Raw genomic sequence first — 15,564 nt, 5'->3', positions numbered from 1 at the left:
TAAACAGTGTTTGATTAAAAACTAATAGGCAATTTTGAAACTGGAATATTACACGTCTTTTCCATAAGTTCTTGTTGAAAATTTGAATTTGTAAAACCAGATAAAACTTTTACTCCTATGATAATAACATTTATTCGAGTAATTTAAGAATAGAAATACAAAGTGGATCTTATTATGTGTTCGGGAGTTCAATATATTTGTATACAATTAGTAAACTCCTTAATTGGAATTGCTTTAGAATTATAGTTCCAACTTGTAGAGAAACATTCATTACAAGGACTGTCGTGGTCTTACTACATTTTAAACAAATAGATATCATTCATTCATTTTGAAGATCTCGATGGCCTAATGGTTTACATTTTGGTTGCTGGATGCGGATGTCCTGGGTTCTATTCCCGGTGGGACCAATTTGGAAAATGAAGTTCTGGGTAAAAATCGTTATTGGTTAAAATCGGTTCTGCACCCTGGTTTTAATTGAAATCGGAAACGATCCGACCGGGCAGTCTATCCGCAATATTATACGCCTCGACTCGGAAAAGACGCAGTTTCCGATCGGGAGAGGCAATCAAAATCAGGCTGCAGGTCTGAGTGTTGTGGGAAGTGCTCCCAGAATTCCGTTGCTCTGGTAGTCATAGCACAGGGAATTCCTTAGTTTGAGACCAGGCAATTGGTGTGGTTGTCTGACACTGTGGTCTGGCACATATACTTAATATTATATTATTCATATAGAACTTTCAGCAATTACAATGAACGTTTGAATGTGTCACTCTTGTATATAAATGCAAATAATGTGCAATTAGAAACAGGCTCAAGGCCGAGCTTGTTATACCCAAGTATTGTTGTTTGTAACGATTTACAATTGTGCACGCATCTTGTACTCTAACGCGTGTTCATAAGAACGTCATCTCGGCACGTGTAGCCTATCTGGAATGTCGGCTGACTAGGTTTCTATGCCACTTAATAGGGCTTTCCAAGGCCGGCCGCATCTAACACAGACGTCACTAGTTAAGGCGAAGTATTTGGACGTGAGCCTGGAGGCCAGCGTGCGGCGCGGCGTGTCGTTACACTGCAATTTTCAAGTTTTGGGATAAATATGAATTTAATAACTACAGGGTTTCAGTTGAAAACCAAAATTTAGCTCTTAAAGAGAAATATCTCCATATAAAAATTATGTACATAGTCATATAAGTATTTCTAAATAATTCGTTGACTTTTATTTTGGCCTGTTTTCGGGATTTTATATGATTGGATAAAGTACATCCTATCGCGTAACGAATTAGCACATTCTTTAGACTATATCCTTTGGTGTATCGTGTATTTTTTGTAAGACCTGTATTTAATAGTAAATACCTAAACCATTTGATCTAAAGTAAAACAGATTTGTTATAATTATTAATACAAAGATCGAACACTCAGAAAAAATTCCTTCGATCCGTGTGTGAATGTTCGATCTTTGTATTAATAATTATAACAAACTAGTGGAGTAATTTCACAAAAAAAAAATTGAATATCAATTCAATAAAAATTTAATTAAAACAGATTTACATTTTAGTAGCAGTAGAGCTTTTTGTGAAAGAGTTCGTCCAGGAAAGTACTGCCTAGCCTCTTTTTGTCGCCAAAAATAGGAGGTAATCTAATTTGACGCATTACTGTGTTCCGATTTTGAAAGGTAAAAGGTAATTATAGGCACATGGGACTTTTCAACGTATGTCTCAGGGTGACGGGCGCAGTGGCAGTGCCCCTCAGATATTTGATAATGGTCTGAGTGGCACTGATGCTGTTATAGACAGGTGTGTAGCTTACCAGCAGGCGCACGACTTGTTCGTCCCGTTATTTGGTATTATATCAAAAAGAAACACTGTTTTGATGACCTCCGTGGTCCGATTACTGGCCGGTTCAACGTAGAACACTCTGTGGTAGAAAACTTTTCTATATTGCCTAGTGTCTGAGCACTTATGGTACAGTCGTTGTATCGAGTATATAACCAGAAATCGAGACGAAATGTCATTTGATTTGTTTCTATTCTGCCAAATTATTACTGTGACAACTGCGCTTCGATTGGCCAGCCCGAATCCGAAATAATTGACGGGTGTCGTCAATTGTTTCACTTCAAATCGACCAGTTTAAGTTGAGCTTTGCTATAATGGACGAAAATTGAAAAATTACATATTTTATATTTAATTACCGATGAAATGGGATTCCGTTTGTTTTGTAATTAGATGTTTTACTGTCTTTACCCACGCTACCGAATGGAATAGCCCCCCATTGTCAGAGATATTATCTTTATTACAATAAATACAGAATATTTTCGGTATTAATATACGGAGACTTACACACAGGTCAGTTGTTGGCGCTGTACTATTTCAGCTTTCCAATTTGTGATTTCAGCGCAAACTAGAGTTGATATTTAAAAGTGATATAACTAAGGCTCATTTGTCTGATGAGTTGCCAGGGACGGAGGACCCTTATTTCGTCTCTATTTCTAGTTATATACTCGATGAATCATTGTTTCCGATTTCCATACCACAAGTGCTTTAGTTACTTTGGGATTGAGCAACGTATATGGTGTGGTCTAATATTTATTTATTTATATTATTATTCCTGTTGGCCTTGGTTCCAAGTTGCGATGAAGGGTGGCATAGGCCTCGAGTGAAGCCACCTTAATAATGATAACCCAACAAAAAATAAATGTTCACGCCCGATTACTTAGCTACATATATTATTATTACGTCGTCGCAATGACGTGCGCAAAGCGTGTAATAAAATTTTACAGCCTATTAGTACTATACACTAAACACTATATAATTAACCCATTCAGTAGTAACATTTACGTAGTGAGTCTGCAAAATTTCGAAAAAGTGCACAGAAAACATTTTCAAGTCGTTTTCTACATTTAAATAACGCACACACTCAACGCACACACTCAACATAGCCCCGCACTAGGGACACCCTGTGTCGCGGGTGCCATGGACACACACATAGACAACCACAAATTACACCCAAACTCACGAGAGAAATAAATGTAGGCCATACAAATATTTCTCCCGGCCCGGGAATCGAACCCGGGGACCTCTGCGTGGCAGTCCGGTATGGTAACCGTTCGGCCACGGAGGCAGTTAAATGTCGTTGCATTGACTTACAAATAAATGGACGACGGGTCTAATACAAAAACCACGAAAAAAATGTCCCAAGTCAACCTATTTAAACGTATTGACATGTAAAGGAATATGAAAAAGCTAAAACGTTGAATTTAAATTGTAATGTCATCGCAGTACTGTCTAATTTTGCTTGCTTCGCTGTCAGTCGAACAAACGAAGACTAAAGCGTGAATGACGCTCTGTATACGATTTTAACGCCCTATAAGTTCGGACATTTTTTAGCGCGGACTCGACGTCCATATAATTGTAAGTCAATGTGTCGTTGTTATATTTTGGTACCTACTTAGGTAAATACAATGTTCCTCATTATAGCGGCTGTTTTGTTATCCAATCTTGGATGTAGACGTCTTGCCTCCTCTTCCACTCTTGGCGATATTGTGCCCGACTCATCCAGTCCCGACCTCCTTGTCGTCGTCGACAAATACAATATTATAACAATTAAAATGACCGTTTCGAAGTTCATATATTTAAAAAACAAATTAATGTAACTAATAGATATACAACATTGTATATTACAGCTAAAATTGGCTAATGGCCGATGACCGTCCATCATTCCAAGGTTGTTATTGAATGATTAAAAATAAACCCAGCGCGTTTTCTCTGCTGACAATACAAAGTCAATAAATACATTAAAACGTGTAAACAAATTAGATATAAATATTCATATTTGAATGGAAATGCATTGACTACGCGTCGGCGGGCGCCAAAATTAATAACAGCCATAACTGTGTAAAACATAAGTAAAAAAATAGATAACTGTTAGTGGTATATTGCCTTCGAATTTGAATGCGACCATTACTGAGGTACCCCCTATCCAACAAAAAAGAATCATCGAAATATGTCCACAAATTTCGGAGTAATAACAGTTCAAATTGAGAACCTCCTCCTTTTTTTGAAATCTGTTAAAAATAACATAATTTTTCTTAAGATAAATGTCTATAATAATGTCTATCTTTCCTATTTTTCTGTAATATCCGAAAAAGATTTAAATTAGTCTCATATAGTTACCACTCTATTTAGAGTTTCAAAAACATACAAATTTATTGAACATTCACACTTCTATTGACGACTAAATATATATAAAGTCCTCTTTAATACCAACTTACTAATGCAAAACATACGCAGCTGGGTGCCAAAAATAGAAAAACGTGCTAGCTAAAAATAAAATGTTAGAATAATAAAACGGAAAAAACTTTTTTAATTACTAATATTATAAAATAGACGAAAAGGTCACCACAGTCACGTGTCGAAGTTTATTTCCATCATACTATATTATACGACCTCGGCAACCTATCGGTTACCACTGTGAGATTCTGAGCAGTGACCAGGAGTTCCTGTCGTTGCTTCTGTACAGTAAGAACCCATCAAGCTTGACACTGTACTTTGGGCCGTTTTATAAAAAGCGGCATAGAGTTGAAACTCTCTAAATACTTCTTCTTTTCTTGTATGATTACGATTTACTTTGTAACTTTATAAACTCCGACCCAAAAGAGGGGAGTATAAGCGTGAATGAGGCCTTTGTCTGTATGTCTTTCCCAACGAGCAAAAAATGGTCAAAACGCTTTACAGCCAAAAAAATGTACGTACTAAAGCCATATTATCGTTTATAGGAATGAGTTTAGGCACGAATCATTATGTCCTTAAATCTTATAAATGTGCCATATTTTCATTATATGCAAATAATTCTTATATAAGTTTTATTAGTGCTAATGTATTAAAGGTAGAAAGAAGCCTTATAATAGGAATGTCTGAGCTATTTTTATACTAAACTTATGATTGTCATATTAAAGTCGTTTAAACGGGTAATTTTTTGTATACATATTATCTGAAAATGATGTGTGTCTGTCTGTGGCATCGTAATACGGATGGAATGATCTCAACGCGGTTTTATTTATTTGAAGGCTAACTTAATCGGGATGGCTCTTAGCATGCATGATGATCTGCTAAGCTGTTTAAAGATCATGCATGAGCTCGTTTCCCACTTAGTGTAAGGATCCGTCAAATGAATATTTAGGTTTTTTTACAATATCAAGCGACGGGACGAACAAGTGTGGTAAGCGACATACTTGTCCATGGCAGCTGCCACTCACGAGCATTAGATTGCATTTATAATTAAGTTTAAGTAGGTAGCGTAAAAAGAACACTGCAGAGAAGCTCTAACACTGGGCAGGGATGGCATCAGAATGCTGACTAGTGCCTTAACAGGGCACAATGTCAGATCTTGAGCACAGAAAAAACAGAGAGTATATATTCTGCCAAGAGGCGGATGAGACTTATCTGCATACACTTACCCCAATAGTGCCCCTTAATGGGCGTAACTGCACCCTGGGTACACACACAGGTCATAAACAGTGGACATCAAAACAGTAGCCTATAACATATACTATATTATTTGTTGTTAAAATTATAACCGATAGGTGTCAGTCCTAAAAGTGTACATTTATAAAAAAAATATTTAAATATGAAGGTACTAAAACATTACGTCACAGACGTGCCGTTTTTATTTAAATTCGACATGAATACTTAAATTTTTGCTGATACTACTGGAAATTACCCAGTGGAAAATTTACAGTCAACCGAAAATAGATCAGGAACGAAGCCAGGCATGAATAATAATTTCACATTTTATCTACAAAGTTTTTCAATTGCTATACATCAGCGTAAATTAACAATGGAAATGTTACAGCGATAAGAAATGTAAACAAAATAATAAAAAAGTATCTGTTTTTGATAAAAAGTATTTTAGGTATAATCTCCGGTTCAAGAGTAACTAAATATAGTTCTACGAATTTCAAATGTCGTACAGAACAGTTAAATTGCATAATAAAATTACTAAATACGCTATACTTCAATTTATATCTCTAGGTCGGTGAATACTAAATGTCACGGGGCATGGAAAGCAAATCAACGACGGCACGTTTTCCTACACGCACGTTGCTTGCCTTGCTGTCTCTATCATTCACATTCATAGTTGATTATCTAACAAATTCACTCTTTTCCTCAACTGCGTTAGCTCGACGTCATATAATTTCAACGCCACCAATATTTACACCAATTTAATGTTGGATCGATTGGGTACCAAAATGAAAAGATTTATTTATATTTCACGATAGTCTTTATTCCAATTTTAGGTAACCAAAAATTTGTTAAGGAAGTACAAAACTACTGATAAAAGTAAAATGTAAAGCGGAGAGTACTATGTTACGGTTAAAATTGGTAAATAATAAATGTCTCAAATTGAAGACAAAGAATGACAATCATGTTCACTTTTTTCTGTCTAGATACACTTAAATTTTACCCAAGCGTTTGTCTGACAGTCAATCGGAAAATTCCAATATAGGAAAATTCCAAAAGTCATAATTTTTTAAATAGTCATTAGATACTGATTAATGAACTGGACCGGGCGAAATATTTGTAAGGCCTACATCTATTTATCTCGTGAGTTTGGGTGTAACTTGAGGTTGTCTATGTGTGTGTCCATGGCAACTGCGATACAGAGTTTCCCTAGTGCAGGGCTATGGATGAGTTAAAAACGCTCTCATTATTATTATACATATACAGGTCGTAATAGTTAAGTCTGCCCAGTCTATTTATAATATATCAAACCTGATTTGAAGTTAAATTGATATCGAGAGTATGTTACCTAATGAATAAAACTATTGAATTAATGTAATTAAAAAATTAAAATAATTAATTAAAAATAAATTAAAATTAACATTTTCTGGCAGCTTGCCACATATCCACGACGTGCGTAAAGTGTCATAGATATAACAAAGCTTTTTTTCCTAACAAGAAAACTAGAAATTAATACAACGATACCTACAGAATTATGTACAATATTCTCGAGTACATAGTTATATAATAATAATAATAATAACAACGCACACACTCAACATAGCCCCGCACTAGGGAAACCCTGTGTCGCGGTTGCCATGAACACACACATAGATAACCACAAATTACAACCAAACTCACGAGAGAAATAAATGTAGGCCATATAAATATTTCTCCCGGCCCGGGATTCGAACCTGGGACCTTTGCGTGACAGGCATGGTAACCGTTCGACCACTTAGGCGGTTAAGTAAATAATATGTATATTATACCTCAAAGAAGTTTATTAATAGGTGCTAATAATATACCTAGCAATTTATACCTTATCTCGAATTATACATGTTATTTATCAGAAATATGGACTAAATAATGTAACGTTTTGATAGCAATTAGTAATAGAGTATAGTCCACATCAGCCGATAAAAACGTGAGCACTTTGCGTTTGTGTGGATGTTTACGTGCTGAGGTTTAGCTGTGTGGGTTCGGGTCACGTTTTCCGCGGCGTGTGGCATAGAACCCCTCGCGCGAGTGAGCTCAGACATGGCTCGGACCCCCTGCGCCCGCTACCGATGGCGACTCGCGCATGTCTCGTGCTGAAGTGGTATTTTTGTCTCGCCCGCTTTCGCCGCCTATTCGATACAAATACTGGATATTATTTAATATCGGTGTGTCAGTCTACCATTTAACGGTCTATTGGAGTTAGATTTAATAAATTTGTTAATAAACGTGTTGTTTGTCCCAAGGCTATATACATATATGTATTTCATTTAACAGAGACGTTACGGAATGCCGCTTGAGAAATTGATTAAAGAACATTAATTTCTGATTGTACTAGCTATACTTGATATCAATACGTATGTATTGTACTTAAAATTGGGACATTGCTTCATTTGCCTTTGTCTAAGATGACGAAAGTAATAAATTAAATTGATGTAAGTATTTATGAGGTGCAAAACGTAAACAGACCAAATGTAGGTTATAACATGCGTAATACATACAGTTATACGTTGTACCAGTGTACAAGACAAGCTTTGAACTATTGAAATAACATTGAACTCGCGACTATACAGCTTATAAATAACTACGTTGCAATGACGTCAGCGCGTGCAGGTGGCAAAATGACACAGATTTCCACGTACTATGCACATGCACCACTAAACTGAACACGTTATGAATGTGTCGTGTAGCTTTAGGGTCGAATAATGAAATGGTAAATTCCTTGGTTTATGTCTTAGTCAACTTTTTTACTGTGTATTTAATTAGACGACATTTTCGACTTTCTTTACGTACCGCGCTGGTTCAGTCACTTTCAAGGATATTCAACTTACTAAAGCTTTAAAATAAAATATCTTTCCATCTAAAATATCTTTGCATGAGTATGTTACATTTTTACGTCATCTTTAAAGATGATTTCAGGTCATATGTACGTTTCTAATAAACGTGACTAAAATTAAGGTTCTTAGAAAGTAGAAGAAGCAATATTTTTCAATGTTCGAGATTGATCTTTATGCTTGTGTGACTACAAGCATATAGATTATTCTCGACATTTCTGCATGTAGGTTACAAATAGACACGCTGCTTTATTGCAATGCAAATAAAAGTACAACAACCGAGTACACGTGCGGTACGTTTTCATTCGATAAGAAGATCTATTTGCGCCACGTGTAACGTTTCGTGTAAAATTGTATATAATTTCATTTCATCTTTATACACCTTTGCACAATAATTAAATTAGTTCATGGTAATGGCATCTCAGATATAAAAGTTGACAAAAGTTGGCAAAGTAGAAATAAATAGGAGAAGCCTAATTAGATCGAAGAATAGGAGCTGACAGATCGGTAAACCATCCAAATGAGCATCTATATCATAGTTTCCCAAAGTGGTTCCTACCCCCTTAGGACTCGTCAGTGCCCCCCAGTGCTACCGCATTTGAAAAAAACTGAATTATCTATATAAACTACACTACATTTTTTTTTACTTAGGCAAGATGAAATTTTTTCATCTTGCCTAAGTAGGCGGTAAGCCAAAAAGTTTGGGAACCTATGATCTATATCATTACTTCGAAGGATTATGAAGAAGATGATATACTATATTCTCCTCCGATATACGATAATAGTATAATTAATTTAAAATGCTTTGTCTCTAGTTGTTTTTGTGGCCAAAAACAATCCTTCTGATACTTTAAAATATTTCGTACAGGTAGATACATAAAGCAAGTATTTTTCAAGATTTTCTCCTAAAGTTACGTTGGTTATTAGTAAACAGTAATCTTACGAAGCGAAGGAAGGAAAAGTAACTTTCCTTCGGTTTCCCAGGTTAATTTTGTTGTATTTTTGTACATTGTATAAATTTTTAGGTGCTATATACAGTATGACCAAAGTATATACATAATTAATGTCGCAGAATTGTAAAATGTAATAGAACATGTATCAGGGAAGTAATACGCTTATTTTAAAATTTCAATCTTGAATGAGTGACGTTGGTACGATTTGGTACGTAGTTTGCTAGCTGAAAATATTTTTTAATACCCACCGAGCAACGAAGTGACTGATTAGAGTTCGAATCATTTATTGCTTTTTTTATTCATATAAAATGTTTATTATTGATCAAATATACTTTAACAGAGGAAAGTAAATTATATAGAGTCACTTTTTTCACTCTAATGAAGTTGTATTTGAGTCACTTTATAGATCCACAGATATAGGTATCTAACAGCAACATGAGTGGGGGGCACCTAACAGTTCTTATTACGGCCCTGTAAAAATTACAGCTCGAGTGTACGCTGATAAGGGTGCAAAATATTTGAACGCAATTATAATTTGGAATCTTGTCAATTGGGGTTCAGACCAGGGCTATCGACGAACGACGCAGTTGATGAACTAACTGATTACACTGTAAGAAATTTGGACTCAAAGAATAAATGTTTGGCTATATTCCTTGACCTCGCAAAAGCCTTTGACACTGTAAACATACCAATACCTTTAAACAAGTTAAAAGGAATAGGAATAGAGGAATGCAGCTCAAACTTTTACACGACTATCTTTCTGACAGAAAACAGCGCGTGATGATTAACAAAATAACGAGTGATGAATTAAAGGTTGAATATGGTGTTCCCCAAGAAAGTATAACAGGATCAATTCTATTCCTTGTCTATATTAACCAACTATGCGCTCTTCTCCTCTCTGTGGTAAGATCATGTCTTACACACGCTCAATTTGGTTTTAACTCAGTAACCGAGCGGCTCTGAGCAAATGCCCTTACACTTAATACTAACAAAACCAAATACAATATGAATTTCTCATATTATATCTCCTTACAATTTGTTGACAATGCTTTCGCAATAGCAGCTCACCATTGTACAAGCCCTCGAACTCATGTATGCCTCTGTGCTTGTCGAAGCACAAGCAACATTAAATATTTAGGTGAAATAATCAATCAACAACTTCATTTCAAACACCGCATTGTAGCATTTACTTCTAGAGTTCGAAAATTGGTACGTTTTTAAAGATTTTAGATATGCGGCTAACAGCGCCCTTCTCAAATCAGTGTATTTAGTTAGCCCTCTGTCAATCATTGCTACTTTACTGTATTACATCCTGGCGCGGTGCACATAAGACCACACTGATAAACCTGGAAAGAGCGCAGAGAGCTGTTCTTAAAGTCATCAACTTCCGTCCTTTCGATTACCCGACCGAAACTTCGAGGAACATAGACAGAAAATCGAGACTGCCTTACGACAATATTTTTTAAGTCCTGAACCTTTTCGGGATTCGGGAAATCACTTAAGAACATTAAAAATTAACGCCCCATTACGTCAGTCAGGCAAGTACACTATATTTGTCTTAACTTTGCGACTCACATTGGGTCGGATCTGCGGTATTGCGGACATTGGATTTTTTTCACGATAGCTCTCTAAAAAAAATCCAATATCAGTAATATCACTGATCCGACATCCGATGCCTGTCCGCAATTACGACAATTTTTAATGTACTTAAGTGATTTTCCAAATCCCGAACAGGTCCAGAACCTAAAAAATATTGTCGTAAGGCGGTCTCCATTTTCGGTCTATGTTCCTCGAAGTTTAGGTAAAAAAAAACTCTACCTTTTCCGATCCCTATTAATTACACATTAGGTTCTAATATTAAAATGCATAAGATTTACTTTGAAGATTGTATAAATAATGTAGATTCCTTTCTAATTATTTATATTAATACTGCCATAGCTTTATTTACATTTGTTTTCGTTGTATTGTATTAGATAAAGTTATATTGAAATAAATTTATCTTTAATTTTATACTGAGATTCTGATTCTCTAAATAAACAATAATACTAGAAACACACTCGTCATCAAAATAGACTTTAAAAATAGTGATTACCTAACAAAAACAACAACAAAAATGGATACCGTACCGTTAATACAATGTTAATAGATTTTTCAAAACTTACTTGTCATACTTGACGGCATGCCCGTTTTCCTCCCAATAATTTCGTGTCTCCATATTCACTTAGTCTCACAACAAAAACAAGAGATCACGTATTAGCACTTAACACTCAAAATAGATTGATAATAATATTATTTTCACATCGTAATCCGTTCTCATTGGTATTATCACTGGTCACTTATTTAAGTGAAGTCTTCGCAATCCATTTTTGACGAAACAACACGTAGAGTTAATGACGCTATCGTGTTTAACTGCATGTAGGTATGCGTGACGTAGACGTTGTAGCCGTGAGAGGTTCGCGGCCGCTCTGAGTCGAGTCGAGAGAAGGTATAGCCGGCCGGCGAGTCATGTGACGGGTGACGGGGCGCGTCAAAATATGGCACGGGCGCACGGGCGGCAAAATGTGCACGGGTGCCCCAAGCAGCCACGCTCGCTCGCACGTGACTGCCTCGTCGCATTCCCCACTTCATGCCTCCAAGCCCCGCTTACTTGCGATACTCAACTGTTTCACCGAAACGGAGCGTTTCCTTCAACGTTTCGTTAAGTCACAGAGTCCACAGTACGTATAGATAATTGTGTTTATTGATGTACATATATATGACATGTTAATGGAATGTTACTCCACCTACTATGTAATTACGTGATATTGATTCGTCTTTAGCTATTTATTGGAAAGTATGTACACATTTGAATTTCTAACAATAAACAACTTACATTACGTAAATGAAGACTTAATTTTCTTTACGTATTGGCATCTGAAAAAAATCGCTATTTATACAGCTTGATGGCTTGCATCTTGCATTAGTTGAAACCAATTTTACCAAAACAACTTGATTACAACAATTTTTTTTAAATATATTCTTATTTCAAATATTATGATTACTATAAATCATCATTCAGCCATACGATGCCCACTGCTGAGCATAGGCCTCCCTCAACGATCTCTACGACTATCGGTCCTACGCTGCCCGCATCCATCGGCTTCCCGCCACCTTTACCAGATCGTCGGTCCACCTGGTGGGGGGCATACCCACTGAGAGTCGTCCGGTGCGCGGCCGCCATTGAAGAACCTTTCCGCCCCAACCGCCATCGGTTCTCCTAGCTAAGTGCCCCGCCCACTGCCACTTCAGCTGAGCAATTCTTCGAGCTATGTCAGTTACCATAGTTCTACGGATTTCCTCATTTCTGATTCTACCACGTAGGGAAATACTGAGCATCGCTCTCTCCATTCCCCGCTGAGTGACCTTGAGCCTTCTTATGAGGTCCATAGTGAGGGACCACGTGTTAGATCCATATGTAATAACGGGCAACACACACAAAAGACTGGTGGTCAAAGACTTTCGTCTTGAGTCATTGAGGTAATTTGGACGCGAAGAATTTTTGTAGTTTCCCGAAATAATAGTACAAATATGATCATAAACGAGTTTTTAAACCAATGGTTTGTTGTAACTGTAACCTGATATTGCAAGTGTAATATATACGTACAATGGGATAAAGAAATCAAGACTCTCCTTATCGTGAAAATGTTCTTTACTAGTAACGTCACGAAAACACACCTTTAATTTGACCAACACATTTGGGCTGATTGTCATGAAAAATATGGCCGATGACGCCAGACCATAGACCACATAATTCTTCCGTGCGCCAGACCAACAGCCAATAAGGATGATTCTAGTGGCACCCGTGCAAAAATCTAACGGATGAGCTCAGAAATTAAGTGAAAGTTGAAATTAAGCGTAACAAAGGAAAGTAAATTGGTATGACTCATTTTGGTTTTGGCATATTACTTAAATTTTTACTTTGAAACCGCATACCCAACCACTTTAACACATTACATTCAATCAAAGTTTGTGATACGTAAACATGTACCGTATTATTGTGACATTTCGTATTTTATGAAGTGATAAACACTTGACGTAAGGAGGCGGCAATTTTATTTTTGTATGAGGAGTAAAAACATTGTTTTGAAAAAGTTAAAATAATTAATGAAATAATAAGATTACACTTTTCGTTCTTCGTAGCATTAAAAACTAAGGTGTTTTTCTTCAAATTTTTGTATGACTGAATAACAACATAGTATTTTTGTTTACTATTTCGGGGCACACCCCTTTTTTTGTAAAAGTACATATATTTTGAGAAATAGTCATTTACTATTTGTATGACAGTTTAAAAATATTATCTATTTTGTACATTGCCGAAAGAAATCCCGTATTGTATAGAATGACTAGGTATTTGGTATAATATATAGTTATACAATACACATAGTTGTTAAATATACAGGGCGTCCCAAAGTTATGGGCCATGAAGGGGAAGTACCTTAAATATCGTATATAGAGTATTTTGCTGAAAGAAGACTTTATGTTATTTTTAAAAGTTAGTAATTCTGCATTCATAGATTTAAAAAAAAATATTTGCTTCGTCTGGGAATCGAACCGACTTAAATGTCAAAAAAAAATCACCCTACTTTTATGATACCAATCGAAAGAATAGCTAAAAAATAATAACTCTGCTTAAGTAACATAGTATTTTAAATGAAAGGAACAACGTGAAATGATTGAATCATATTTCAAGAAAGTTATTTATTGCCGACGACGACGTTTGAAAAGTAGCGATATTATCATTCCAAAGATGCATTGATTGTTCGTAAATAAGTACCCACTTCATAAAATACTTGCATACCTAGTTTTCCATTATAAGTGCACGTGTAGATAAAATGATAAAACTTAGTATTTCAATACGTCCTCTGTAAGCTAGACAGAAGGCAAATTTAAAACAAAAATAATGTTGTTGTTAAATTTGAAAATGGAACAGTTTATGAGAGCGTTTCTTTGAATGAATACTTTTTAAAACATTTTAAAAAGAACTAATATTTTTAAATGTTGTTCTCAAATTTGAAAATGGAACAGTGTGTGCGAGCGTTTGTATTTTGGATATTGATCTGTTTAGTCTTAATTTACTTACACAAGTGTTATCGTGTTAATTTATTGCGAACATGGCATATCAAGTAAGTTTTGATCTAATGGAAGCATATTTTTTGAACGATAAAGATATCTCTAGAAGTTTGCGGTGGTATAGCGTAAAATATCCTGATAGACAAATACCGTCTCGTAAAGTTTTGAAAAGGCTTGTGAACAATTTGAAAATTCTTGGACGTTTCGATAAACGCCCAAGAGAACCACAGCAAGAAAACCACATGATCAACGACGAAGAACTTGATATTTTAATTTACTTTTCGGCTTTTCCGAAAAGATCAGTGAGAGAAGGAGAACTTGAAATTGGAATTTCGAAAAGTAAAATACACCGTGTATTAAAAAAACACGGTTTTAAGAGTTATGTTGAAGGACGATTGGTTCAAAAATTACTTCCGGGCGATACAGAAAGGAGAAAAAATTTCTGTCTTGATATCCAGGCACGCTTGCTCGAAGATCCAAATTTTTTGGATAATATTATTTGGACAGATGAATCTAACTTTAGCAATAACGGTATGTATAACCGCAACAATAATCGTATTTGGTCTAAAGAAAATCCCCTACGAGTCACTGAAACGAATAACCAAGTGCGTTTTTCACTCAATTGTTGGTGCGGACTTTTAAAAAAACCGGGTTTTCTTAGTCCATTTTTACCAAGGAACCTTGAACACAGAAAAGTATTTAGGAATACTTCAAATTTTAATGGATGAGATAAGAAATCTTTCCGCGGCGGAGCAAGAAAACTTAATTTTCCAACAGGACGGAGCTCCGGCTCATAATAGTCGGAGAGCTGCAGATTTTCTAAGTGAAAGTTTTGCTATATGGATTGGTACAAATGGACCTATTAGATGGCCGGCCAGATCCCCGGACCTTACACCATTAGATTTCTTCTTTTGGGGATACGTAAAAGATATGCTATACAAAAAGCGATGCGAGAACCTGGGCGAGTTGCAAACAGAATTGATCCATATCACATCGAGTGTTCACCATAAAATGATAAGAAAATCAACAGGCAGCGAACTCATTAAAAGATTGGCGATTTGCGTAAGACAAGAGGGATCACATTTTGAGCATTTAATTAATTAATTTACAAAAAATACCCACTTAATTGACTAGGTACGGCAGTTTCATGTATGTTTTTAATTTGATTAAAATAATTAATTT

At 35.8% G+C, this 15,564-nt stretch overlaps 1 protein-coding gene and 1 long non-coding RNA gene across 2 annotated transcripts in view; one reads left to right on the top strand and one right to left on the bottom strand.

Moving 5' to 3' along the window:
* LOC113236932 (hairy/enhancer-of-split related with YRPW motif protein) overlaps positions 1-11,813 on the bottom strand; it is a 55,273-nt gene extending 43,460 nt beyond the window's left edge. Inside the window, exon 1 of the mRNA XM_026473158.1 lies at positions 11,436-11,813. Within this exon, the coding sequence (XP_026328943.1) occupies positions 11,436-11,488 (53 nt within the window). The 5' untranslated portion in view covers positions 11,489-11,813. The remainder of the gene's footprint in view (positions 1-11,435) is intronic.
* Positions 11,814-14,264: 2,451 nt separating this feature from the next.
* Positions 14,265-14,739, top strand: LOC113236806. The gene is made up of 2 exons (XR_003310978.1): positions 14,265-14,435; positions 14,545-14,739. It is a non-coding gene; the product is annotated as an uncharacterized LOC113236806 (long non-coding RNA).
* Positions 14,740-15,564: the final 825 nt, after the last annotated feature.

This window comes from Hyposmocoma kahamanoa, unplaced genomic scaffold, assembly GCF_003589595.1.
Source record: "Hyposmocoma kahamanoa isolate Upper Pololo Valley unplaced genomic scaffold, ASM358959v1 92, whole genome shotgun sequence".
NCBI classification, from domain to species: Eukaryota; Metazoa; Arthropoda; class Insecta; order Lepidoptera; family Cosmopterigidae; genus Hyposmocoma; species Hyposmocoma kahamanoa.
This window is presented reverse-complemented; position numbering and strand designations above follow the sequence as displayed.